This window comes from Phocoena sinus, chromosome 8 (genome assembly GCF_008692025.1).
Source record: "Phocoena sinus isolate mPhoSin1 chromosome 8, mPhoSin1.pri, whole genome shotgun sequence".
Classification (NCBI taxonomy): Eukaryota; Metazoa; Chordata; class Mammalia; order Artiodactyla; family Phocoenidae; genus Phocoena; species Phocoena sinus.
In genome coordinates, this window is record NC_045770.1 from 83,691,942 (window position 1) to 83,719,546 (window position 27,605).

At 53.5% G+C, this 27,605-nt stretch overlaps 2 protein-coding genes across 10 annotated transcripts in view; one reads left to right on the forward strand and one right to left on the reverse strand.

The window, feature by feature from the left end:
- ELP4 (elongator acetyltransferase complex subunit 4) overlaps positions 1-2,808 on the forward strand; it is a 257,937-nt gene extending 255,129 nt beyond the window's left edge. Inside the window, exon 10 of the mRNA XM_032638893.1 lies at positions 2,760-2,808. Within this exon, the coding sequence (XP_032494784.1) occupies positions 2,760-2,798 (39 nt within the window). The 3' untranslated portion in view covers positions 2,799-2,808. The remainder of the gene's footprint in view (positions 1-2,759) is intronic.
- PAX6 (paired box 6) overlaps positions 1-27,605 on the reverse strand; it is a 38,828-nt gene that overhangs the window by 3,079 nt on the left and 8,144 nt on the right. Inside the window, exons 1-12 of one of the 9 annotated variants that reach the window (XM_032638885.1) lie at positions 25,876-26,028; positions 18,931-19,123; positions 14,959-15,035; positions 14,537-14,597; positions 10,821-10,951; positions 9,984-10,025; positions 9,674-9,889; positions 8,763-8,928; positions 2,705-2,863; positions 2,149-2,231; positions 1,732-1,882; positions 1,520-1,635 (exon numbers count right to left, since the gene is read on the reverse strand). In XM_032638885.1, the coding sequence (XP_032494776.1) occupies positions 1,520-1,635; positions 1,732-1,882; positions 2,149-2,231; positions 2,705-2,863; positions 8,763-8,928; positions 9,674-9,889; positions 9,984-10,025; positions 10,821-10,951; positions 14,537-14,546 (1,074 nt within the window). In that variant the 5' untranslated portion in view covers positions 14,547-14,597; positions 14,959-15,035; positions 18,931-19,123; positions 25,876-26,028. Of the gene's footprint in view, positions 1-1,519; positions 1,636-1,731; positions 1,883-2,148; positions 2,232-2,704; positions 2,864-8,762; positions 8,929-9,673; positions 9,890-9,983; positions 10,026-10,820; positions 10,952-14,536; positions 14,598-14,958; positions 15,036-18,930; positions 19,462-20,245; positions 20,336-25,875; positions 26,029-27,605 lie in introns of those variants that run through there. The other 8 variants (XM_032638884.1, XM_032638883.1, XM_032638890.1 and 5 more) reach the window with 8 other exon arrangements.

Sequence of the window (27,605 nt, forward strand, 5' to 3'; positions counted from 1 at the left end):
TTATAAGTTGTATAATTTTTAAAAGTCAGCATTTGAAATAAATTGACCCACACCAGTCTGAGTGGAAACAACTCTAACAGAATAGCAGCATCTATTCCATTGTTTCTAAATGTCTTCTCATATACACATTTTTTTATCTTCATAGAAACCTAGATGTTGCTACAATTTACAAAACTGAACAAGACTCTGTGGCCTTATTAGAGTCTGAGGATGACTGCTAACATCTAACATCGGGTTCAAAGAGGCAAGCAGGCCTTCAGGGCCTGCCAGAATTTCAGCTTGCATTTGCTTCTAATTCCCAAAATGACTTCCTCCAGGCAACTCTGACTTCTAGAAAATTCCAAGGCAGTCGTAGCAACCACAACTAATGGGCTGTTAATCCCTTAATTTACATTAATTGCTCTACGGCCAATAATATCAAGATGCAATAAAAATAGACGTGTGAATAATTCCTCTGAAGTTGCTTATCTAGCTGCTGCTGTATTAGTCTAAAGACTGGGAAACACTTATTTTGGTGTGATTTGGGTTAGAAATCCAGCAGATGTTCAGTGGGGAATAAACGATGTGTGCGACCTCAAATTTGTTTCCATCAGGGGCTCATGCTCACACTATCTGGCATCTTTAATTGCTGCACAAATAGGACAGGAGTCCTGGGGAAGTCACTGCAGAAGGCCCACCAGAAGACCAATGATTTTTCCCCATCAAGAATCCCTCTAGTTCCAAAGTTCTAGTACACCCCACCTGCCTTAGACAACTTCCATCATAAAGGGTTAACTGGTACAGGGCCCAGCACACGTAGGGGCTGATAAGTATTTGGGACGGAATTGAGGTTAGGAGCAGGTTGTTATACGAAGTGAACAGCACCAGCCTTTCCAGGCAGCTGGGAATGCCACCACCCCGTCACACCATTCACAGCAAAGACACACTAAATTTCTAGCAGATGCCTTCTATTCCTGTTTTTATTCTAAGATACAGAAAGAAAACTAGCTTTCCTCTATGTTAAGTGTATCTCACTATGCAAATATGAATCCCAATTCTGGTCCTTTTTTTTCGTCCTCACTAGTTTATCAGAAACATCCTAAATAACAACCACAGGGCACATAAAGACTATACACTTATTAATATGAACACATGAATATGAACACCCAAGTGTTATATATACTAACCTCTTACTATCTAATAATTTGCCAACATTATTTTCATTTTCTGGTACAAGTTTCTGGTCCCCAAAACATGCCCCATTCTCACCCAACATTATCAAACCAACATTCCCTATGAGCAAAAATTAACTTGACGGCACATCAGGTTTTTATTTTATTAAAGGCATGAATCAATTAATCAATCAGCTAAAAGACTCAATTGACTGTTTTCATCTCAGACTTGACTGATCAAGCCAATCACTATATTGAGAAAGGCTCCCAAGGGTACACGTAGGGCCAGTGAGGTCTGCAGGCCCCAACCCATTCCTCACTTCTTCTCCCAGGGACCCGCTAAGCAGGCAGCCGCCAGCCTCACTTACTTGCATAGGCAGGTTATTTGCCATGGTGAAGCTGGGCATGGGCGGCAAAGCACTGTATGTGTTTGTGAGGGCTGTGTCTGTTCGGCCCAACATGGAGCCAGACGTGAAGGAGGAAACTGCAGGGAGAGGACACAACAGACAGTCACTGTGAGAGTCAGAGCCAAGGGCAAACAGGTTGAAACGCATTTGTTAGTACTAATATTTCAAGTTACCAGGCGTGGTGGGTTGTGGGATTGGTTGGTAGACACTGGTGCTGAAACTACTGCTGATCGGAATATGACTAGGTGTGTTGCTGGCCTGTCTTCTCTGATTCCTCAGCTTTTCTTCTCTTCTCCATTTGGCTCTTCGATTAGAAAACCAGACCTGGAAATCAGATGGAACAGGTTAGCCCTGAGCCTGCTCCCAGCTCCACCCCATCCCAGACACGTCCACTGTCCCCCTCCCCCAGCCCCGAGAGGCGTCCACTGTCCCCCTCCCCCCAGCCCCCGAGAGCCGAGTGGCGCAAAGCATTTAGCAAACTGAATCTGTTACTGTTTATACAAACAAATGGTGTTCCTTAGACGCACCTGTGTCTCTAGAAAAGGCAAATGGTATGAATCACAAAACATGAACACACGGTCCCTGGGTACCTGTATTCTCGCTTCAGGTAGATCTATTTTGGCCGCTAGTCTTTCTCGGGCAAACACATCTGGATAATGGGTTCTCTCAAACTCTGAAAGAGTAAGTTGCATTTTTCTGTGTTGTGCCAGAACTATACAAAATGTGTCAACCAAACCCTGGATCAATCTGGTGTCCACCTCCCGACTTCTATCACCTCCAACCAATTCCCTTTAAAATGCTACTACTATTAGATTGATTGTACTTGGAAGAACTATCCCATCAGAACCAAGTTCTATTCTCTTTGAAATGACATTCATTCTTCTGTGGCCTGAATTAGCCAAATCATCATTGTTTCTTCATGAGAAGTCAGACTTTTCATCTGTGAATCACTGGTACATGAAAAGAAGAAAGAAAATACACACACACACTGAAAAGATGCCCAGGAAAAGAAAAAAAAAGGACAGAAAGAAAAAAGAAACCTTTTCAGGCCTCTGTGCAAGGGCCTTGGCTAAATTTAGCTCTTTGTACTGAAGATGTGGCATTTACTTTGATTTACTGCTTCTCTACTTTGAAAAACTCCATCACCTTTCTCCAGGGCCTCAATTTGCTCTTGGGTAAAGGATGTTCTATTTCTTTGCAGCTTCCGCTTCAGCTGAAGTCGCATTTGGGCCTCATCTGAATCTTCTCCATTGGAACTGATGGAGTTGGTATTCTCTCCCCCTCCTTCCTGTTGCTGGCAGCCATCTGGAACAAAAAGAATAGGACAGTAAGAGAAATTTGGAATAACCTGCAGTCTCCAAAAGGGGCGTCCTACAGCCATAAACTCCAAAAGCAGTCTCATCTGAAAGTCTCACCAAAACGTTCCCAAGGTAACTGTCAGCCTTCTTTTAATAAAAGACATTAGTGACATATGTTACCTGACCACCATTTTCTTTCTGTTTTTATCAAGATGAGATGGCACAATTTAGATACTTTGGGAATGGCATTTCTTTGAATGACAAAACAAGCGCTGAAGTTTCCAATTAAAATGATCTTTTATAACTAACCTTGACCCTCCAAATGCCTCGCCCAGTTCCCTTTCCTTAGAGAATTTATTTACCTATGGCTGTGTTGGGAAAATAGAAGAGTGATGTTCAAGATTTCAGCTGATCTATAATCAGTAATTCCTATCTAATCAATTAGATGTTGATAGGTTTGTAGAAAATGCTATTAAGAAACCAAACCAAGCTTGTAATCTTTAAAAAAATATTTATCTCGTTTTTATTTGAATTCTGCACAGTCAATTTCATTTTAAAGGTTGTGAATTTAGAAGTGCTTGCATTGTTCTTGCAGTTTTATTCAACTATTGTATGAGTGCGCTTTGCCTTGACACCTATTACGAGCACAGCTGTAATTATATCATCACCAAGAACAGGCTATAATTGCTGAAAATGGAATTTTATATTTAGATAAAAGGACTGTCCATTCTTTGTAATGTGTTGCACCAGAGAAAAGTAAGATTTCTTTTAAATTTTTAACATGTAATTTTAAAAAAGAAATAGTAGAGAGTTCACTAACTAGCTGAACATGCTTTGCTACAGCTGAATCCTTGGCATATCATTTAAGTGGTACATTTTTAATTAGGGCATTTCCACCACTTTTAATGGAATTTCTATCATTAAACAGGGGAAAGTTTTATTTTCCTTCGCTGCCTGGAGGGCAAGATGTGCACGTAGGCTAGCTGTCTCCTCGTGCGCCTTGCTGGAGAAGCCACGGCCTGGCAAGGGAAGGACTCAGCCTCGGCTGGGCCTCTAGGGCCGCTGCCTGCTGGCTGGGTCCTTGGTCTTGGGTCCTGAGGCCCCCAAGGGATACCACAGGGGCTGGGCCCCCCCATCCCAGAAACTTGGCCCGTGGGGGAGGGGCCTCTAGGGGCGCCTTGGTGGGAATAGACTTGGCCAGGAATATCATTTATAACCAGGAGACAATAGGCAGTGCCTTCAAAGAGTTCAGGGAATTGTGACAGGATCTAGTGGGATCTTTTCAGGAACTTTGAAATGTTTTAAAACCCCAACTTTCTCCCCCATTTAAACAGGCGGATTCATCAGTACTGGCCACCATATGGGCCCTTGGAGATCTATTGAGATGACCACCAACACTTGAATAGCGAGGGGCTGCTTTTCAGCGCCGCACAATGCCCCGCGAGTAAGGGAAACTATTAAACTCCTGGGGCAGGAGCGTTGGCAAACTTTCGTGGGCAGAATTTTGAGGCCACAATGAGTGCGGACAACAAAAGGATTCTCTTGAGGCGTGCAGCGGGCCACATTGTGTTACAAGAAGCCCAGTCAACAGACTTTTCAGTGAAGTGTGTTAACCCCTCTGCTCTGCTATCATTAATCACTGTCCCAAGAGCAGGCGCCTCCATGCTATTTAGGGCGCTTAGCTGGGGGTTGGAGGGTGGATGGGAGGCCAGGGCAGGGGGTCGGGGGGAGGCAGGGCCGGTGGATGAGGTCCGGGGCACGGGGGGGAAGTGAGCCGGGGAGGCAGGGAGGATGGAGACCACGGGGGTGGGAGACAGGAGAGGAGGGGGCGGAGGCCTGGTGGAGGGGTTTGGGGGAGTAGGAGAGAGGAGGGGCATGGAAAGGTGGAGGAAGAAAGAGGGCTCCACAGAGACAGAGGCCAGAAAGGTATAAGAAGGACAGAAAAGAGTGCTGAGAGGAAAAAGAGACAGGAGGGTCGAAGGAGACAGGGAGAGAAAGAGAAAAAGGGAGATAAGGGAGAGACTATTAGTAAATGGGCTGTGGCTCTGCTTTGGGTCGTCTTGCGCTACATCAGAAAGCTGGGGGGTCGGGGAGGGCTACTTAGCTGAGGGAGAGGCGCTCACTCACGTGTGCCGGCACCAGTGTCTGTGCTAATTTACTGCCCCGAGTTTCCGGGTGACTTTTCAAAGTGTTTTTCAGGGAATGAAATGAAGAGCCCCTTTTATTTTCGGATTCGGTCAATGAGGTAGACTTTTTTGGGCCAACTAGAAAGGCCCATCAGTTATTGCTTTGCGAAAGCACAAACAAAAACCGGCGATCATCAGAGGTTTAGGGAAGGGAGCGCTGAGAACACAATCCCATCTCGCGGGGGTGGTCACTCACGCCTTCTAGGAGGCCCCACCCCAGTCCTTTTTCTGGCACATTCGATCTCGCCAAACAAAGCTACCCGGGTCTGCCTCAGAAGACCCCCGCAGATAGCATTCTCTGCTCCCGTTTGCTTCACTGACGTTTTCCTAATTTTAAAACATGGACATTTGCGCACGCTCTCCCTCTCCCTTTCTTCCTCCCTCCCCCGACCCCCCCCCCCCCCCCCCCCCCCCCCGCACACACACTCTCTCTCCCTTTCTCTCTCTCTCTCTCTCAGCAACGGAGGCGCAGCGCTGACTTGAACTGACATTTAAGAGGAGGAAAGTCAATGAGGATGAGGAGAGCTCGATTTTAAACCTCTTTGAGGGGGAAAATAAAAACAGCCGTGGAATTAGAGGCGGTTCAGGAGAAACCCGTGGCTGCAGGATCCCTCCAAGACCCTGAAGAGCGAGCGTGCTCCATTGAAAGTTTGTTTGCTCCTTTAAAAATAGCAACTGCTCGCAGCCAGGCAGTGCCGGAGAGGTCACTCTTAGACTGGGTGCCCCCCTTTTTTTCTTTAGTGGATTTACCTTCCACTCTTAAAGCTTTTAGCAAAATAGAACTGGAAGTTGGATCTCGAATTCCCCAGATGATAAACCTAAGTGGCAGACAATTAAGATATCTTCTTTAAAAGGCGCCCCCTCTGAGCGCAAAGAAGGGGCCTTCAATGGGCGCCGTCCACCTTCCAGCCTAATCCGCGAGAAGGCGAGTGAAAGCGCCTCCCATTATCCCAGCCCCAGGACCATCTGACGCTCAGGATAGGATTTGTTTCCTGGAAGAAGGAGAGGAGAAAAAGAAAAAAAAAAAAAAGACGCTGGGAAATAAAATCATTCCTTAGTTTCTTAGTGTCTTAATCAGTGATGCGGAAAACAAGCAAGAAAAGATAGCAACCCGGTTGCGGCACCTTTTCAGCTCTGGAGCGCGGATCAAAACATTGTAGCATCTGTTGAAAAAGAGACTGACTAAATCCTATAGAGGGCCTGGGTATTACGGGGCTGGTGGCGGGGGCGGGGGGGGCGGGAGGAGATAAGAAAAAGTGTCTCTGTGATCCCTAAAACCACCAAAGCGCTGGAGAATCGGGGCTGGATAGAGTTGTCTCTTGTTGTTGTCAGCCCAAGTCGGCACAATTCTATTCACCGCCGCATGGCGTTGATCAGATGGAAACCAGATTTGTCTCCCTCTGAGACCTAACCTCGCCTTATGCTTTCGGAGTAATGGGCTCTTTAAAACCGCAAACCGGCTTCCTGGGCCGGCAAAGGGGGCGAGGGAGGGAGGGGGGCCTTCTTAGCGCCAAGAGAACCGAGGATTCCCGGCACGTCAGCCGCGGCCGCCGGGCGCCCGGTGGTCCCCACGCCCGGGACTCTGCGCTCGCCTGGCGCGACCGTCCTCGCCACGCGGTGGGGACCAGGCACTGGCGTGGGTTTTCTGTGGAGTGAAGGGAGGAACTGGCAGTTGGGGAGCCAGAAGGCTCTAGCAACACGGCGCCTGAAAGTTCAAAGCTCCTGAACTAGCGCCACCTCCCGCCCCAACGGTCACCACCAGGTCCTTGCGGTTAGGCTCTCGCTTCCCGCCCTCACGCTCCCCGCGACGAAAAGCCGCCCCAATCGGGCGCCACCTCTGGTGGGAGCAGAGGGGCGAGCGAAGCTGCTGCTCTCGGCTTCGGTCCGGTCCGGGCTCCGGGGAGGAGGAAGGGGTGTCCTTGTTCCAGGCCCCGGGCAAACGTGAGCCCTCGCGCCCAGGGCTCAGCCCTCCCAGGCCCGGCCACTGTGTCCCATGCCCTTCCCGAGACCTCTCGCACCCGCCGGCCAGACTCGGCGGGATGGGGTCACCGGGACCGCAGATTGCGGGGGGCCGGGGAAGGCAACGGGAGCGCGTCACTTCGGTGTGCCCGGTGTGCGCACGTGGGAAGCCTACGGTTTCAAGGGTCAGGTGAGGGTGTGGTGGTCACTCCCTCGTCCTCACCAGAAGCCGGAGGGGGCCGGGGCCTGCGGTCAGGGCGGAGGCAGCGCCTCCTCGGGTGCAGCCTCGCACCCCGGGAGGCCGCGGTTCGGCCCGATCCGGCGAGGGAGCGGGCGGGCGGGTCGCCCGAGGGAGCCGGGGCCCTGCACGTCGGGAGGCCTCGGCCGGCCGAGCGGCCGCGCTGGGAAACACCGAGCCAGCGCTTTGCTCCCTATCTTCCCAGTGTCCGTCCTATATTGTTTTCTGCTCTTAAAACTGACATGTCTAATTGGCAATCGGTGCCGAATCGTGTCCAGAGGTCTCTTGTGGAACATTTCTACAGCTGTCTCCTTCAACTAGACGCTTATTCATGTCGCCTTAATGAGAAACAAAACGTTCTCTAATGAGCAATTACAGAGCGACAGGATTGTTCCCATAACAAATTCTTGCGAGTGACAGAAGCATCCTTTGTACCAGATATTTCGCATACTGTTACCGATTTTCCCTTCTCTAGCCCGGCTCGGTGGAGGCGCGGGGCACCTAGAGCGGGTCCGAGAGCGCACGGATGCGAGGGCAGCCCAGTCAGCTTCCCCTCGCCGCCTCCCAGGCCGGGAGCCCCCAGGCTTCGTCGTGCTCCGGGGAGTGAGACGCCACGTCCCATTATCCCGCATATTATCTCCTTGTCACGAGGACAACAAATACCGATTAATCTTCGGAGTAAACTGTTTCCTATTCCTGACCACGCTACCTCCGGTGTGTGTAGGGGAGGGGACGAGCCAACAGACCAGACCCCACCCCCATCTGCTCCTCTTCTTCCATCCCTTCTCACAGATCCAAGGACGGTCCAGATCCTATCTTTCCTCCCAGCCCCAGAGTCGCTCCCAGCACACCAAAGTCCGGTTCACAGTATCCTCACCCCACCCTTCTACGCAGTCGCCACCCACAAAGAGTGAGAACTGGGGGCCCAAAGGGTGGAAGGGGTCAGAGCAGAGAGGGTAGGGTTGTTTAGTGGGGAAAGCCACCACTTCCAATGCCCCATCCTCAACTTGGCCCTGCATCTCAGTGCTCACCCTCTCATACACACCCTACTCCTAGTCACATAATTTGTCAATTACGGCAAGAAGCAAAACGATACAATTATGTTTATCTTGCAGTCTGTCAGTGTGCTAACTTGTCACACTTCTACAGCAAGGGGGCTCTCCGTGCATTTTAATGGCACATTTGAATAGGGCACCACGCAGCTAGCTCATACACACACGCACATACTCCTGCCCATAACACACACTCGAGCGAACATGCACACACACACACACACACACACACACACACACCAGCCACATTCATACTACCTAACATACACAACCCTCGAACTCCCAGGCCAACCAGATAGTTCAACAAACACCACCTAGATATAGCGCAAGTCGATATGTCCCAAGCCTTTGAAGAGTTTCTCCACTACATTCTCTAGGCACAAAAGCCCGGAGAGGGGAAAAAGTTGGAGAAGAGGATGGGCAAGGGGCTGCATATATGGAGAATTTGAGGATGGGTGTCTGGGTTTTTACCTTGAGTAGGTTGCCCTGGCACCGATGTCCCCGGATACCAACCCGGGCGGGTGCCCCAGCTTCCGGTCTGCCCGTTCAACATCCTTAGTTTATCATACATGCCGTCTGCACCCATCTGTTGCTTTTCGCTAGCCAGGTTGCGAAGAACTCTGTTTATTGATGACACCTGCAAATCAAATCAAGATCAAACCAAATGGTAGAGTCTCCTGAAGACACAGTTGCCCTAAGTCCCCATCTCAGCTCTCCCACCGCTTAAAGAACGACCCTTAATACATTAAAAAAAAAAATTCCCAGCCATCCTAGGACAGTGGGTGGATTTGCAGAGACATTGTGGAAAGAATGCCAGCCATCACTTTGGGCATGGAAACTCAGTTGTGTAGAGAGTTGGAAGACTAGGGAGGGGTCCTTCACTGTTGCGCAGTGTCTCTGGTGACCTCACTCACATGGCTGCTTTTTTGTTGTTAAAGACTTCCCCCCCAAAATATTGAGACTTGGCCTAGAGCTTTCTTTCACTTTTATTTGTTTTATATTAGGGCAGAAATGGACGTTTGATGCCTGAAAGAAGGTTCAAACAGGTAGATTTGGCGGAAGCTCAAATCTGGTTTCCATTTGCATTTTCCTTCTAGATTCCAGTGCCTTTCTCCAGGTGCCTCCGCTCTCTACTTTGCCACATGCAAGTGAGGTGCATAACCCCCCACACTTGACTTCCATTTCCCAGAAGGTCAAAAAAAAGGTCAGGGTGCTCCTCTCAAGACCCCCAGGTACAGAGGAGACAAATTGTGGAGCACGGAGGAGAGAAAGAGAGAAAGACACTGGCAGGGAGAGGAGCAGGGGGAGGTCAAGAAAGTGATGGTAAAGAGGGAAGAGTGTGAGCTTAGGGCAGGGAGAGGGAATGTTCTCAGTGAACTTACACTTGGTATGTTATCGTTGGTACAGACCCCCTCGGACAGTAATCTGTCTCGGATTTCCCAAGCAAAGATGGACGGGCACTCCCGCTTATACTGGGCTATTTTGCTTACAACTTCTGGAGTCGCTACTCTCGGTTTACTACCACCGATTGCCCTGGGTCTGATGGAGCCAGTCTCGTAATACCTGCCCAGAATTTTACTCACACATCCGTTGGACACCTGCATAGGGGAAGTGGACAGAAAACCACATTATTAATAATTTCAAGACAAAAATAAAATTGTTTAAGTATGCATTAAACAATGACAAGCTTACGTTTTGATTGTCCAGCACTTGGACTTTTGCATCTGCATGGGTCTATAACACAAAAATATACCTTCAATGGTATGAGAACTTACTGTAGAGAGCTTTTTTCTTAAAATTACATTTGTAGCCCTAAAAACTACAAATAGGATGATACTTTCAAACCGTTTGAACTAAAAAAAAAAACTAATTTAAAAGTTTTAAAAACTGTTTTTGTAAATAAATGCTGCTTGAAGATGCATCAAAACGAAGTCAGATTGTTCTGTGTTGACCTTGCTTAAAGTGGTGTTAAGCTGTAATGAGTGAAGGGGAAATATAGACTGAATTTTTAGTTATCTTTCCTTTAAAAATATGCCCAATTGAGTAAATGTGAGTTAGGGAGGGAGGTAAATAGCATTCGTCTTTTAAAATCAATATATATTTTTTTCATAAATACGAAGAAATCACACAAGTATCTCAAACCCTGAGGTAAGCATGGGATGAGGGAAAGGGGAATGAGATTATGTGAATTTACATAACTCATTTTATTATAGTTCATAAACTGTTACCACAATGAATGTTTTTGCCAAATGAAAAAAGAAAGGTTTTGTTTTTTTTTCGGATTCACACCCAATTATTTTCTTAAGCAGATGAATTGTCTTATGTGACTGACCCAGGTTGGAAGAGATCGGGAAGGATGGTGGAAGGAAAGGGGAAAGCGGAAGGCAGGGGAGTGGGGTGGGGAGTGGAGTGGGGGTGAGGGTAGGTGGGTCCATAATTAGCAGCCTTTACAGTAAGAAATGGAGAGAGGGCGTTGAGAGTGGAGGGCCGCGGGGGGCGCGGCGAGTGGGGCGGCGCCGGGAGGATCACCTGCAGAATTCGGGAAATGTCGCACGGCCGGGCCCCGCTGTGAGCTAGCTCTACGATCTTCTGCCGGGTGGAGTCCGGCAGTGGCCGCCCGTTGACAAAGACACCACCGAGCTGATTCACTCCGCTGTGACCTGAGGAAAGGGAGAGGAGAGCAGAGCAGAGCGGAGAGGAGAGGAGAGGAAGAAGAATAAAGAGAAAGAGGAGGGAGGAGGTGGAGGAAGAAGAGAAGGAGGAAGAGAAGAAGAGGGAGAAAGAGAAGAAAAGGAAGAAGAAAGAAAAGACAACCACAATGCATCCTCAGCTCCCTGCCAAGCCTGGCCAACCTCAGCGATCAGGTCCCTGCTATCGATCAGAAATGACAACAGGACCTCGCAGCCATTCCTGGCATCGGGCGGCCCAGCCCAAACACAGCCGAGCTCCTGCCCACCAGACTGCAGAAGCACCATGCAGACACACACCGACCAGCAAGAGCACACACACCTCACTACCGCCTTCACTCCAGCAGAGCCCCCAGCCCACTGCTGCCCTCCATAAACACCCCAGCCAGTCTCTGAACCCGCAAGGTGCAAATCATCAGCTCAAAAAATATCCCCCCAAAGATCCCCTCTGAGTGTCAAGAAAAACCACGAGTCCTACAGAACCCACACTGAATCTCCAAGGTCTCTGCATTGTTAGAACTGTGATAGCAAGTCCTATAGCTCTTCAATGCTCCCTCAGACACTAGAGTCCAGAAACGTTTGTTGTCACGCTCCAAACTCTGGTGAAGGCAACACACAAGCACTGGGATTTAAAAAAAAAAAAAAAAAAAAAAAGGAGAAGAAAAGGGGAGGGAGTAGAGAAGAACCAGAAGAGCAAATCCGTGGCTAGGGAATCACAACCTGGGTTCAGCACCTCCACTGAAGGCTTCCTCAAGCCTCAGAGCCCCAGATCGGTTCCAACCACAAAGTAGGCTGGCTGCTGCAGTGGGGCGGAGATCTGGGAGTCTGTTCGCACTGGCCACAGCTCCGCTGCTAAACTCGGCCCTCCCCACAGCCAAGGACAGATATTAGCAAAAATCAAAAAGTGAAAAGAAAAGGAAAAGACCACACCGCAGTGTCCCCCATCCCTCCTTTATCTGGTTATCTCACAACCTCACCCCATTGTCTAATCATAGGGAATAGGGAGTTAGCACCTCTGTAGCCCCTCCTCAGAAACCACAGACACACAAATAAAGCCAATTGCCAATTCCCACTTCCTTAAAAATCTCCAACCTGCAGCCCCGACTCTAGAGAGCAGCCCTTCCAGGAGAAGATGTGGCTCCCCGCTCAGCTCTCCTCTCCTCTCTTCTCCTTGGAGCCTCTGATAAATTGACTCCAGAAAGCTGAGCTTCTTAGCAATAAATAAGCTCCAAATATAGAAGAGGGGGGAAAATATGATGAGCCTCTCTGACATTTGTCTTTAAAATAAAACTAGCTGCACGTCAAGTTTGAGCTTAATTTCTGGAAATAGGCGGAAGTCGCTCCGGATCATGCATGGAAGGCTAATTGAAAAGATCAGTCGGGGCGCTTGTGGCAGCCTTGTCACTTTGTGACAGTGCTCCGCTCCGGGAAATTGCATCGTCACGACAAACGGGACCGTGATAAAACGACCCTTTCCGTCCCTATTTGTAGATCACTCAGACGAGATTGAACTGCACTCGTTTCCCCTTCGAGGGGAGCCGCGTTTTCAGGGTAGCCGAAGGCTTGGGGCGGGGGGGGGGCCCTCACTGAGGGGGTTGCTGGAGCCTCAACTCGATGAGAAGTGACAGGCTTTTGGGGTATCTAGGCTCCGGCCGGGACCAGCGTGAGCAGGGCCATCGCAGGGACACCGCTTCTCCAACAGAGCAAGCCCTAGATCGCGCTTACCGTTTTCTCCTAAACTCCCTTTATTGCCTTCCTTTGCCTCGAAAGAGCTTCTACTCCTCCAGATACGGAGCCTCCCCTTTGGGCAAAGGGAGCCTTCCAGGAAAAAGAAAGGCTGTCCCAGAGAAAGATCGAGAAAGACTTTCTAAACTTCACGCGCTGCCTGAGCAGGTCCCAACCTAGGAATGCCAAGTCGTGTGAGGCCGCCTAACCATAGACCTCCCTCCTTCTCGCCGCATTGCAAAAAACAACCTGCCCGCCACCTCCACAGCGACCGCCGGCGGGTGCTCGCCCAGGGCCAGGTCGCCTCTGCCAGCATCGAAATGGCAGCGAGGAAGCGCAGCTATAAGTTCCCCTTCAGAGGTTAAGCCTCAATCATTGTGTCCCTTCCCTAGGGACGGCTGGCTCTCTCGCCCAGTGGCGATGATTATGCGCCTAGAATTCGACCGCGAAGCATCTAATAGGAAAACATATGGTGTCAATTTGGATGCTCTGCGCCTCGCGCACACCCGGGAGCGAGCGGCACAAAGCCCTGCAGGCCGGCCCGCGACCCCGCGCGCCCCTCGGGGCCCGCCAGCCAGGCCGCAGCGGCAAACCCACAGCACCGGGCGCCGGGGGCCGGCCCTCCCGAGAGCCTGCGGCTGGGGACCCTGTGCTGTAGGGGGAGAACCCAGCAGCCAGGAAGGGTGGACAGAAGCCTAAGCCTCGCCAAGGAGGGTTCCTACCAGGCCAAGTCCCAGGGCCTGGCAGGTTTCTGCACAACTAATCCGCCTTAAACCTCGCCACCTTTGCGCCCACTCCTGCGCTTTACGCCCACCAGCCGCGGAAGCACCAGGGGACGACTAGCGGTTCCAGGACAGATGGATCAGGCGCTGGGGACCCTCCTCAGTCTGCAGTTCGGCAAGGGAAGGTTTCTAGAAGGCTTAGGCCTTCGGGCACTCCATACAGCTGGGCCCTTAAACCGCGTCCAGACTCCGCACCTCAACCCTGGCCTAGTTTCGCTGGGCCTCCACGCTCCCAGGCCCGGTCTCCAGATTCGTCCTGCCACACACCAGCACTCACGGACCGAGCAGGAAAGTGGGCTGGGGGCCCAAAGGGCCTAGGCAGAGTGAGAATGGGAAGTGCAAGAGCCTGGGAATCAAAGGCACAGCGGGCCGGAATGACCAGGACACACACAGCAGCTATCGGGGCAGGGCTTCTCCACCTCCTGGGCTCCATCCTCACTCTCTTCCCAGACATAGCAAACCTGCTCTCGCCGGCTCCCTGTAACAGTCCCATGGGGCCAGTGTACCACCTCCACCCCACCGCAGGCCTGGGTGCCCCGCTCCGCTGGCCTTCCAGGGCCCTAGCCAGGGTGGGGAGGGGAGGAGCTGCCCTTAGAGTGACTGGGGGAGGGGAGCCCCCACCCCGCCCGGACGGCGGAGACATTCAGTCTTCGCTAAACCCAAGGGGCCTCCTTCTCTCGCTGCGACTGGAAGCCTCCGCCCCGCCCTGCTCAGCCCAGCCCCCCTCTCTGGGGTCAGAGCCCGGGCAGGGGCGGGGAGGGGGTGTGAGTTACAGGATTTGGGGGGATGGGGTTTCTCTACCGCAGCTTCGCAAACTCTTGCGGGCTGTTCTGAGGGGCCCAGACCCTGTTCTTCCAGGAGGGAGAACAGAGCAAACGGCCTCCCCTCTCGGGTTGCCGGGCTAGGAGAGGGGCGCAGCTGCCTCGGGTCCCTCGGCCTCGCGCCCGCGGTCTGGCCAGCGTGGACTCCGTGAGGCTCCATGCCCTCCCCCGACCCGCGCGCGGGTCTGCACCTCCCCAGCCCCAAGTCCAAGAAGACCAGAGGCACTTACTGTTCTGCATGCTGGCGCAGGCTGGGGGCCGCGGTATCCCACGGGGCTCGAATATGGGGCTCTGTTAGCAAGAATATAGGCATTAATCATGGGCCAGCACCAGGTAGCCCTACCTCCCTACAGAGGATGTCCTGGAGCCAGGACAGGAAAAAGCCCCCTCTTTAAGGAAATGATCCACTCAGTCGGTTGCATCGAGGGAAGAGTCATCCAGCTCTGCCCTCCAGTGCATGCAAAATCTACCCTTTGGGCTACAAATACTCCAATATTCCCAATCTGTTCCCCCCAAATCTCTTAGTAGTTAACCCTTTAATCAGGAGAATCGATGACCTGATTTTGAATTTGTTCTTCCATCTGAACAACAATGAGCAAGCATTCTGACTCTTTCAGGTTCTGGAACCCAAAGCAGCCAACGTAGAACTTGCCTGAAATCTGGGATGTCTGTCCACTCTCACAATAAAAGGTCTCACACATCTGCACACCCCTAGTTAAAGTCTTCACCCTAAGACAAACCAGAGGGAGAGAAAGGTATGTCAAACTGTGGCTCAAAAGCATAGGCCCATGGGCTCTCTGATCCACACTCGCAGAAAGAAAAAAAAAAAAACGCATCTAGGTCTCAAACTGCCATAAAACCCTAAATCCCAGACTTACACCCATATTTCCAGCAGCCTATCCTGCAGAAGTCCCCACGGTTTGCTAGTGGCTGCCCTGGCCTGGCTTGGGAGATATGGAGAAAGGATCTGACAAGTTGGGGCCCCATTTTGCAAAAATATCAAAGACCAGGGAAAGGAAGAGGGGAGAACAAGAGAAACAGCTGGGTTAGGAGTAGAGGCCAAGAGCTGGGGGGTAGGGTGGGGGGGGGAGGGGGAGAAGACTTATACCTGAAGTTTAGATGTGAGGCAAAGGGGACCTTGGAACTTCAGGGTGCCTGAGGGTGCAGGCTGGGGCCTACTGGGAGGGCTTCGGAGCCATTACTCCTTCCTTCAAGAATTTCACCACCCCAGTTGCCCCAAGGCCCCCAGAACCCAACTCTTTGGTTACCCCTTTATCCTTCACTCTCTCCCTCAAAGCTTCCCAGTCAGACCCCCTCTCTACTCACTTCTCAGCCTTTCTGGGACTTTGAAAGTGGCAAGCCTAACTTTTTCCCCCCAAACCTCACTTATTGTGATTAACTTATCTTTTGGTGTTTAGATCTTCCCCCCTTTTACTGTACTGTGGCACACGCTGTCTACCTCGCCTCACTGCTTTAAAAAGTATGAACAGGAGGGGGTGAGCGCGGTCGACAAAGCCTACAGAGAGTGAACAATGGCTTCTATTCTCCAGCCCTCCCCAAACCCAAAGAGCAAAACCGAGTCTCCCTAACCAGCAACACAGCTTCCAACCAAAGGTACCAACAACCCACCAACTCACAAAGGGAGCAGAGGGACACTTCTTGCTTTGTAATTCCTGACCCAGTGCTGTCCCCCAAGGTTACGACCTCCTCCATCACCTCCCTCCCTGCCTTCCCTTAAGAAGAAGGTTCTGGGGGTGGGGTTGGAATAGAAAAGTAATTTCTTGTTATAAATATCTGGAGGTAATTGTGTTACTGGTGTGAGTTGTTAGGGGCTGTAAAAAGATACAACGGCACCGTGGGGAGCTCAATTGGGAAGAGAGAGTTACAATAAAGAACCCATTCAAAAGGTTTGCCAAAAAAAAAAAGTAAAATCATTAAATAGTCACAGCATCATTTTCCCTGTTTAAAGACAAAACTAAAAGTTTTATTCTTGTTTTGCCTATTATGATTATTAATTTTGCCTGCCTGCAAGCAAAGAATCCCAAGAAACACATTTTTTCCTCTTAAAGGCCATTCATGGTCTAATTTATTAACTACCTGGGAGGCAGCTTAAATCCATAAAAATAAACTTAAAACTTAGACTTTCCCCCACCTTCCCAAAGCAGCTTGGTAAATATTGGAGAAGGCAGAGGGCTAACTAGTTAGCCCTAGCTGGGTTGGCTCCCAAAGCCTTCCTCCTGTTTCTCAGTCCCCAAGACCAAGTCAAGCCAAGGACAGGCAGAAAACCCAACTTTGCACAGAATGCCCAACCCCCCTCCCCAAAGTGGGATTCTGAAACTGCACATAGTAGCTGGTGGGGAGAGGTGCACTGGAATTCCCCCAGAAGGGTAAAACTTCCTAAAGCCATACTGTAACCCACACTGTACTCAACCACAACCGAATGCCCCCAGCCCAGCCGGTACATTCTCGGAGCCATTTTTTAAAAATCACTAGCTGATTCCAGAGAGGCCTAGCCGATTAATTTTCCAAGCAGCTGGGAAGGTGGAAGCATTTCAAATCCCGGTTCTGCTCCTTTCCCACACCCCTCTCAACTAAGAAGCTATCTCATTACTTAAGTAATCGTTAACACTTAGTGCAAAAGCAACCGGGGAAGCAGGGCGTTCGACACCCGGAAGCAGTGCCTGCGGAGAGACTAGACTCCCTCCACCTCAGCCGCAGCCAAAGCCCCCCCAGCTCAGCCCAGGGCTTCCTATGGCCCCAGCTGGGTCAGAGACCCACTCGGAAAGGAAGGAGTCTCCAAACACCTCAGAGTCGCCCTGCCTTGGTCCACTAGGCCACTGAGCCACTGCCTCCCTACCCCTGACCCAACCTCAGCTTTTAATGCTGTTGTTGTTTTAATTACTTAATGCTCAAAATTCATCTCCAAACTTCTTAGCTAGGGTGAAGGGGAGAGGAGAGCTCACTTTCGCCCACCGCCCCCCTGACCCCCAGCCAAAGAGTAATTACCAATTAAGATGACAAAGTTTTACTCTCTAGGGCCAAATAACGACTAATCAAATTGCCTTCAGACATTTGCAAAGGTCACCGGCTATAAAAAATGTAATGTCAGCAGCAACAACTATTATTTCTCCTCCGTAAACTCGCCAGGCTTTCAAGCTCTTTGCTTTTCATCTCATTTTCTGCTCCCACTCCCCTCTTCAAACCTTCCCAAGTTCGAGTTAAACGTCCAATATGGCTTAGGGAGCTTCGGATCATATGTGAAAAAAGAAACCACCGTTCACTTTGTTTTTAAACTTTCTAGAAATCACTCATGACTGGAGGGCCGGGTTTTAGCACTCAAAAAAGAAAGCATTTCCACTTGAAATTCAACTCCATTTCCCCCCAATTACACTTGCTAAAATTCAGGGCTATTATGGTGCAGGGAGACTGAGAAAATCTGCACAAGGAAAGAGGCAACAACTTTATGAACTTTGAAAAGACACTTTTCCTCCTGAGGTCTTAGAATCGAAAAGCTCTCAAATTACTCAGACTAATTAGCTGGGAGAGGACGTGATCAGACGAAGGGGAAAGCCAATGCTTTCATATTGATTTTTCTTAAAGGCCTCGCAAAGGAAACATTTCAGGAGCTTTGAATTTAAAAAAAAAAATCCACCTTTCCACCTCGAAACTTGTTGAAATGGCAACACCCGGTGCAGCTTTGTCAGAGGAAGACAAGGAAAAATACCCACCGAGCGCTGGGGGCCGGAGGACAGGGAGGACCCCAGCTTTCGCAGGGCGAGGGCGAAGGTTGGGGGAAGCCTGGGGAGCAGAGAGTTTTCAAGTTCCGAGCTCTGCGCTCAAGTTGGGGGCCAGAGCCTGGGGTCCTGATGGAAGCTGACAATCCTCCCGCTCGGCTCGGAGCTCCCTCGGAGCGCGCGTTCGACCGCCTCGGCCTGGCAGCTTCCTTCCCGGCTCCCGCTCTCTCGCTCTTTCTCTCCGCATCCGGCGTGGGGTTGCCGTGCCGACTGACTGCTCGGGCTGGCGGCGGGCGCGGTGGCCCTGGGCGCTCGAGCGCCCGCGGATTCCTCGGTGCCCGGGAGAGCGCCGCACAAAGCCGGAAGGCGGGCGGCGGCGCGGCGAGCCGGCTCCTTCGGCGCTCCCTCGGCGCGCGGCCCTCGGCGCGATCGCTGGGCCCGCGGCTGGACAAAGCGGCCGGCGGCGGCCAGTCTCTGCAGTCGTTCCCAGGCCTGCGGCACCGCAAAGCCTTTTCGTCCTCTGCCGCCGGCCGGGAGCATTTGGCGACGTTGTGGCCGGGAGCCGCGGCGGCTGCGTCGCCCGGAGCCTCGGTTCTTCCTGCGAGCTCAACCCGCGCTGGCGCTGGCGTTGGCGCTGGCGCTGGGGTTGAGCCGGCCGGCCGCCGCGAGCCCTGCGCCGCTCCCGCTCGCCGGCCGTCGCCCTCCGACGCGGGCTTTCGCTGGAAGTAGAAAGTTTGGGCTCCTGCGTGGAAACTTCTCCAGTCCAACTCTCCCGGCGTAGCAGTGGGGGAGGGGACCGGCGAGAGGGAGGAAGGAAGGGGGGGGAGGAAGGGGGAGAACTGCCTGAATATTGCAATAAAAATGAAGCGAGAAGAAAGAAGCGGACTCACCTTTCTGAGGCATCCTCTCTCGTCAAAGCTCCTGTCAAGAGTTTTGTTTGGTTGGGTTTTGTTTGTTTGTTTGTTTTCTCTTGTTGCTTAAAGACCACAACGGTTTGAAATGACGGTATTTTAAAGGAGTTGCTGGCGAGAGTTTACTCCAAGGACGCTGCTGGTTTGGTATGTGAGAGCAATTCTCAGATCCCTGGGAAGGAGACAGAGATTGACAATAAAATGGGCTGTCAGCGGCTGGAGAGTGAGAGATAAAGAGTGTGGGTGAGGGAAGTGGCTGCAGCCAGCACACCTATGCTGATTGGTGATGGCTCAAGTGTGTTAATGTGTGTGTGCCGGCGCCCGGCCTCGCATCCACCGCTCCTCACTGGCCCATTAGCGAAGCCTGACCTCTGTCATCATCCTCCAGCAAAACACTTCCTCCTGCGCCTGAACCAGAGCGGGAAATGAGGCCGAGCCACGGTTCGCTTTTCAAACCCACTAATCACTCCGCAACATGCAAATGTACGGATCGCTCCCACACAAAATATTGCTTTATGCAAAGCAGCGCCGGGGCCTCGCGCCAGCCGATTGGATGCTCCCTCTCCCCGCCTGGTGCAATTGGTCCGTTTGTTTGAATATGAATACACTTGTTTTCGGCCCCGCCGGTGTGTCCGGGCTGCTCTCCCCGGCGCTGGGCCCCCGCGCCTGGGCTCTGGGGCTGGCGCTCCAGACATCTCTAGGCTCGGAGCGCTCCGGGAATCAGCGCGGGCAGCACTGTGGCCGCGAACTTGAGGGGTCGAGTGAAGGCCGCTGAGCTGGGGGGCGCGTCCCCCACACCATTAAGCTGGGCGCGGGACTCTCAGCTCATGGATGGAGCAAGTTTCTGTAGTTCTGCGCGTCCCTTTTTTGCCAACTCCAGCGCAGCTTGGCCTGCTGCCCCGCCTCCGCCCGCCCTCCTCTCCCGCCCCTACCCCTACCCCTACCCCTACCCCATCTCCGCCTGGGCGCTGGGACGCGGAACACAGCAGTGGCCGCGCCCTAGCCCACCTGGCCGCCGAGAAGAAGAAGAGAAAAGGGGCATGAGCGTCACTGGGTCCTGGCAGACACACTCCCGCGGAGGCCGAGGCGAAGCTTAGGCCGAGAGGAGGCCGCCCGTTTGGGAACTTGGCGAGGCCGGGCGGCCTTCCCAGTCCAGGCCTCCCGGGCCTGCCCATTCCCCCACCCTCTCTCCCCCGGCCCTTTCTTCTGTTCTTTCTTCTTTCGGAAGGCGCGGTGCGCAGTGGAGCGGAGGCACAGCCGGGGCTGGAGAGGCCCGAGCAAACACGCCACTTACTTTGTGTACAGAGGGTTCTTGTGAAAAGCCTGAAGAGTCCTCACCAAACACTCACCAACTTCTCCCACGTGCCATTTGTTGACTAAGTGCGGCTGCTTTTCCAGGCGCCCGCCCGAGAGGAGGGGACGCGAGGGGGAGATAAGAAGGGAGGCGGGGGTGGAGGCCTGGAGTGGAGGGAGACTACCAATGCTGAGAGAGAGAGAGAGCGTTCGCCATTGATGTTGGTGTGTCAGCATGTATCCGTGTGTGCCACCCGTTATCTTGTGTGGTGTGAGTCTCTCCGCACCAAGATTCCCTGTCCTGGGTCTGCTCAGTCCACGGAGGTAACTCCCCTTCAGCTGTTGCCAGAAAACCGGGGAGGAAAGTAAGTAAATGGCTTTTCTCTTCTGACCACACACCAGAAGTCCATTTGTTGAATGCCGGACGATTAGGACACACCTCAGTACACTCCAAAGGCTCCCCTCGGTGCCCGCAGTTAAGGTGACGGGGAGGGAGCGGCTGCCTAGTCCTGCAAAATGCCGAGCTCTCTCGAAGCTTGCAGGCCGTGAGGCAAGGAAGGGGGAAGGTTTGGGATGGGGCACACACCCCTGGACCTGGCAAAGGAGAATGGGATTGGAAAAGCTGAAGCAGGGAGGCTGAGAGGAAGCCACCGCCGGGTATACCTGACTCCTCTTGACTTGTGAAAAGTGCTAAAAGTCAGAGCTCATCAGTAAAGTCTGTGCAACCTGAACTCACAGATGACCCGCGGCGCGGCGGCTGCCCCTGGGACCTGGGACCGTGAGGACGCTGCAGGCTGTGTTGGGCCGCTGCAGGGCCTAGTGTGGGTCTCATGCTCTCCTCCCCAACCCAGACCCACTAACGCTGCCGCCAAGGAGCCGGGCAGAGCTCCGGGGTGAGCGGAGGCCTCCCCAGTCCGGGTCAGGTTTGCGGTAGCACAATCCGATTACCATCTCGGCCTGAGGAAGGCCCTTTCCGCGGTCCAGGAGTACTCAGCGCCGGGAGAAAAACCCAGACTAAAGAGGCTAAGGAGGTGGCGCCTCCTGAGCGAGACTTCGTAGGACCGCGACTTTCAGTGAGGCAGCGGGCCCATCCCAGACCAGCGAGAGCCTGCATCCTTTTTCTCTCCCCTTTTACTTCTCAACAATCATTAAAGAAGCTCGAACTCAAGTCTACTGAGCATAAGCGGCGGGGGGGGGGGGGGGGGGGCGGGGATGGAGGAATCCCAGAGACTGTCCGAACTGGAGGCGAATATCATTTTTACAACCTCTCAATTAGCGACCGAGTGGATTAGCACCTTCTTAAGCTTTGCCTCGGAGAGAAGCAGCCGTAATCTTGTTGCTATTTCCCCCCAGGGCCCTGGCTCTTTGAATCAGCTCCTTCTCCCACCCCACCCCACCCCCAATCCCACCTCACCTCGGAGAAAAGTTTTAACAACAAAAAATCGTAAGAGGCGAGGAGCGGGAGTGAATGCCACTGACGTCACTGAGTGAAGGTGGGAGCTCAGAAAAGGACTCTTGGAAACCCCTCTGCACAAACAAGAAACAAAAAGGACTTGGCAGCTTCCAATGTGTCAATATTTGGAGGGGGGGGATCTCAGCCCGGAGGGAGGCAGAGTTTTCAAAGTTTAAGGAGAGCCGGCTGGAGAGGAAGATTTCCTGTTCTCTCTGGGCTAGTCTCAAGGAGGATGGGGGTGCCGTTCCACCTCGTGGGTCGCCTCGCGCCCTCTGCCAAGTACCTGTTCTGGGGGCGACGCGGCCGATTGGGAGACTGGGACGGAGATGCAGCGCGCGAGGGCCAGAGGTGTGCGCAAATTTGAGACAGGTCGCCATTTTAATTGCGGCTTCCCACACCACCGAGGCCCACTTGCTGCCCTCCGGGAGGGGGAAGGAGGGGGGTCGCGCCTTTCGTTTTCTTTCTCGCCTTTTCCCGTCTCTCCCCAGGTTCCTACCCCCCGTCCCACCCCCCTCCTTGGCTCCCTAGGAGGACTTCTCTCCGGCCTGTTCCCTCAGGGGCTGCCCGGGTCATCCCACCCGGTAGGGGGAGGCTGTCTTTGCCTAAGGAGTCACGCTGGGGCATCGCCGCTCGCCCAAGAGTGCCCGGAGCCTCTGGCCAATACTGGTGCGTAAGTGTGAGGTCGGGCAGCATCTCACCCCCAGCGATCCCTGGCATTCGCCCGTGCCCGCTCTGCAGATTTCCCGCGCGAAGGCGGCCTCTGGCGAGGCAAAGATGTGCCCAGCTCTTGGGGGATGTACGTTCGGTTCCCGGCTTCGGAACCAAGAGTCTTCCACCCGGTGTTGTGACACCTCTGAACTGCAGCTTTACACCGCGAAGCAGAGGAGCGGTGCTGGTGTGCTGGGAATGGTGGAGACGAGCATTTCTTTCAAGGAGGAAAATCTCCGCAGACACCTGCGTCACTTTGCATAGCCTCAAACGGCTCTCTCTCCCCCAGGCCCTGGGAAGGTGGGTTCCCTGGATAGCGGAGCTGACGAAACGGGTCAGACGAGCACCAAAGGCAAAGGCGCCCACCCCTGTTGCCCAGTTCCAGGTGCCTCCTCCACTGGGGGCCTTTCTCGCTCTCTTTTCTCCAGCAATCTGCGGGTTCCCAGCTCACCCGGCAGCCTCGCCGAGCCCAGAGCTCAGGGAAGCCGAGGGGAGTCGGGAGCCGGCCAGGTGGCGCCTCCAGACTGTGGCCACGCTAGGCTGGGGAAAGACGCGGTGCCCTCGCCCTTCCTTGCCTCCTGCCAAATGTCAAGTGTGTCACGGCGCTCTCTGGGTTCGATTCTCTTCCATTCATGTTGGGCGGCAAGCGTCTCTTTCTCTTCCCTCTCCGCCCCCCCACAAAATACTTAAAAAAAAAAAAATTGTCCAACTGTGTCTCCCAGCAAAGAGGTCCCTGCAGCCCAGCAGGTCGGACTCTCAAGCCTTTGCTTCCCGGACCCTACATGCTGTTGTCCAGATAGGGACCAGGTTTAAAACTTGTTTTGTAGGACACTTGCAAGTAACGGCACTCTCCGAGTTTTGCAAATATGATTCCGAGGAAAGTTTGCTTTCCATTTCATCACCCAGGACAGTTCTCCATCTCTCATTTCCCTGTAACCTCCGCTCTCAAGAGGCAAGAGTTCAGCTTCAAATGAAAAGCAAGCCAAGACCACCTCAGTCCCTTCTCCCTGGAGATCCCCTCTCTAAACAGTTGCCTGTTTTAAAGGCCAGGGACCGAGTCCTGCAATTTATCCTGGATTGGAGCAGGGAACACGCGGGCTGGGAACTGGGGGCTTTGCTGGGGGATTTGAGGCCAGGGAAGGAGGAGGGAGCAAATGTCATGGCTGGCTCATTCGAGCAGCCAGGGAACAGGAGCTAAGCATATCCTGACGGGCTTTTAAAATGACATTGATTGGGACAAGCTGTTCCCCACCCCAGTAAGAGTTAATCTGCCTGTTAATCAAGGCACTAAGGGGCTCAATGCGAATTTTATTAGCGATTGGAGAACAGAGGCAGCAGCGAAGGATCAAAAGCCGGGATCCCAGATATTTGTCAGCCCGGTCACCAAAAAAAAAAAAAAAAGTATTATCAATTAGAAAACAGTTCGATGCTTTTCATCACTTCCTAACTCAGTCTCACAGATGGTGACTTACAAACCTGACTAGCGGGGAAAACCGAAGCCCGGGAGCAGCCAGCGGCGAGAGGCAGGGGAGGAGCTGCGGATTGGCTCTGCCGAGTTCGGCCCGCGTGAGTTTAGGAATCCTCAGCCTGGGGCCCTGAAGCCTCAGAGTCATTCCTCCCGAGAGCAGAGAGAATGATAAATAAATATCACTACCGATATCGACATCCATCCCTCCGGGTCAACTCCCCACTGCTCTGGCCGGGCTCCTGAGCCGGGTGGCGTCTGGCCCCTGCGCGCGGCAGCGGGGCGTGCCGGAAAGTTTGCACAGCTAGAGGGACTCTCCTCCATCTCTCCCGCGCTGCCCCCTTCTGCCCCGGAGGGGCGTTAGGTTCCCTTCGGTTTTCCTTTCAAATTCTAAAATAAATAACAAACGTCCAGACCCTGGGGAAATTTGAATAGTAACTCATTCAATAATCCAAATTATATGAGAGGGCCTAAGAAAAAACAAACAAAAACAAAAAACAAGCCAACCGCATACGCCCTCCGATCAAGGAAAGCGTGGGATTGAGAACGCGACAGAGGAGGTCACCGGCTCGCCCTGGGCGCGGGGCGAGGACTCTGGTCAGAGGTAATTATGTCACTGCGTTTTCTCGCCGTGACAGCCGAATAAACACAATCTCCAATAAACATCTCTAATGAGGGAGGAGGCCCGAGCATGGCTGGGTTTGATTTATGACTGGAGGAGAAGGTCCGCTTCCCACTGCGAAGCGGGCAACCTGCTCGCCGCCCAGCTCTGAAGAAAGGAACCCGCGAAGGAGAGGACCCACGCCCAGGTAAGGCGCGTGGTCGCGTGGCCACTTCTCTCCTTCCCCTGTTTCCCGGACAAGGTGGGTAGGGGGCGGCCACTGCTCGGAGTTAGGCGGTGGTCCTGAGCACCTGTCACAGGTGCCTGAGATACAGATGTCCTCCGAAGGTGCCCCCTGAAGGTTTAGAGAGGGGGCGCCAGGAGCACGAGTGGGAGTGTGGGGCGAGCCCGGGCCTGACCGAGAGGTCTCCCCAACCTCTCAGGCGGGTGCTCCCGTGCCCTGCGTAAGCCTTCCTGGCATCTCCGGCTGCTTGGGGCTGGACTCCCGGAACTTTCGCCCAGTGGAACCACGAGGTAGTTGGGGGTAGTCTCTTCCCTGACCCACTTTGGAGAAACTTCTGGCGCCCCGATTGGGTCGTCCCGGGGGCATGAGAGTAGCTGGGCGCTGCTCTCCCCGGCACTCAGAGGCCCGACTACCCTGGCGCCCACAAGCTTCACACGGAGGCAGCGAGCGCAGCGCCCGCGGTAACACGAGCCCGCGTTCTAGTTCAGTGAGAATCGTTAATTATTAGGTCTTCCGAAGTGAAGCTCAAATCACACGCTGGGTGCTTTACGCGCTGCCCAGCTCTGCGGGCAGCATTCTTTCGTCCTCTCCTTTCTGAGAAACGAACTCCTATCGCTAAGACTGTTTCAGTGCAACCATCTACACTTTGCAACCGCGGGAAACTTTTGCTGCACTTCGCCCGACCTGCGGCGGGGCGTTTCTACGCGCTCCAGGCTCGGGTGGGGACCTCTGCATGCGTGAATGTCGCGAACTGCTATTCGGGGGAGTTCCTGGAGCAAATTGCCTCCCCCCCCCCAGCATTTCTCACGATCGCAATAAGCTTCTGCAGACAGTAGCAGCAGATCCCTGTCTCTCTTCCCCATTTCCCGCTCACCTCCCCCAGCTCAGCACCCACTGGAAGTCCACTCAGGAGACTGGAACATTTTGCCACTTTTGCAGAAAAGCACGCCCGGCAAAGACAAGACAACCCCCCCCCCCCCCGCTCCCCAATCTTATCCTGCCCTCAGTAACTCCCCTCCATCTTTGTCTCCTTTTAAAAGCAAAATTCAAGCCCCTGGGCTACTTGGGGGGGGGGGGCTTGGTTTGGGGACACCCGACGTGGGCAGCGGAGAGGCGGCGCGGGTCCCGAGCCGGGCCCTGGCCGGAGCCCGGGCGGTTACCTGGGAGCAGAGGGCGGGGAGGCAGGTGAGCTTGGCGGCGCCGGTTCCCACACTTCTCACCGCCGCTCGGCAGGAGAAGTGGCAGATCTGACAGCCGCGTTCTACGCGAGGACCTGCCCCAGAGTTTAAATGTCAATGATAAGAAAAGAGGGTGCTCAGGCAGGCGCTAACTTTCCTTAATATCCATGCCAGGGAGATCCCCATTGGCTGCCCGACCCGCGTGACGTCATGGCGGCCAGAGTTGGGCTCAGCTCCGTTCAGACTAGAGCTCTTGCCGGGCGGGAGCCTCCCTCCCCATCCCGAGTCCTGCCCGCTCCGTGCCCTGCCACGGCCTTCCTGGGCCCAGCCCTTGGCTGCCCACGGGCAACCTGTCCTGACCCGCCCCGCCCTCCTTTAGGCCGTAGAGTCAACCCCAAGGAAACTAGTCCTCCTGAGCTCGCTCTTCTTTCCCGCCTGGCGCGCGAGTCCCTTTCCCCAGGCTGGGCAGCTACCTTTCCGGGTGCCCACCTGATCCCCTCTTCAGATCCTCCGAGGAAGTCACTTCATCAGAGAGACCGGAGGTGGCGCTGGGTTGAGAGGGAGACTTGGCAAGAATCGTTCTCAGGAGGAGTTCGAGGAGCGATGGGTACCCCAATCTGGCCATCGCGCCTACATGTCACCAGCTGGGTATAGACGGGGTCTCGGGAAGAGGACGGACAATCCCTTCCCTCAGGCTAAGCCAAAGTCCTCGCCAGGCCAGCTGGGTTCTCAGGAGGAGAGCCAGGAACGGAGCCTGCCCGAGATCCCCTCACCCTCTTGGGTTCCAGTCACGTAGAAAATGTAGGTGATTTTATTAATCTTTGACTTGGGGGTTAACTGTTGCCTTTGTGGCCTAGAGGAGTAAAATAGGAAAGTCCCAGATTATGAAGTCAAGATTCCCCTTCTCAGAGCCGAGGAAACAACAGAAGTTGAGGCGGGGTTGGCAGAATACCGACCTGGTGGTCTGTGCTTGTTTTCCCTTCACCCGCTGTGGAATGGGAGACGGCTTAGTCGAGCTGGGCCTGACTATCTTGTGACGCGGACTTAGACCCTCATTGTCATTCTCGTGTCTCCCTCCCTCCTCCCAAACAGGGGAGGGGGTTTCTCAGTGTCCAATCCCTTCCTTCTCTGCTTCCTTCCGGGTCTCGAACTTGGAAGTGACAGAGGTCCGGCCCGGAGGGGCAGTGGGCGCTTGAGGAGGTGGCAGCAGGGGAAGTGGTGGGGCTTGGATTCACCTTTAGGCAGCTGGTGGGAGGCCTAGCCCTGGTAGACCCGGGCGTGTGTGTGTTGAGGCTAGAAGGGGGACGCCTAGGCCGGAGGATGACCCCAGGGCCAGTTCCTGCGCACCTTGCTTGGGTGCGGGCGACAAAGGGAGAGCGGAGCACAGATGGTGCCGAGGCGTGAGAGGTCGAGCGGTTCCCGCTCCCGCCCCCGGCACATCTGGATAGGTGTGTGACTTCGCAACCGGCCGGGAGGCGGCTCCAGGCAGCCCGCCTGAAGCCTCCTCTAGATCTGGCCCCCTCTCCGGATTTGATTTCTTCTTCTTTTTTTCTTGCTCAACCCGTCGAGGGAAGGGTGGCAATGGAAAAGGGAAATGGGAGCTTGTGGCGGAGAGGTCTAAGCGTGGTGTTTTACTTATTTACCAACGTTTCCCACACTTCCTCGCCAGCCCAACCCCCCGTCCATCCCCCCATCGGCCACTCTAATCTGGG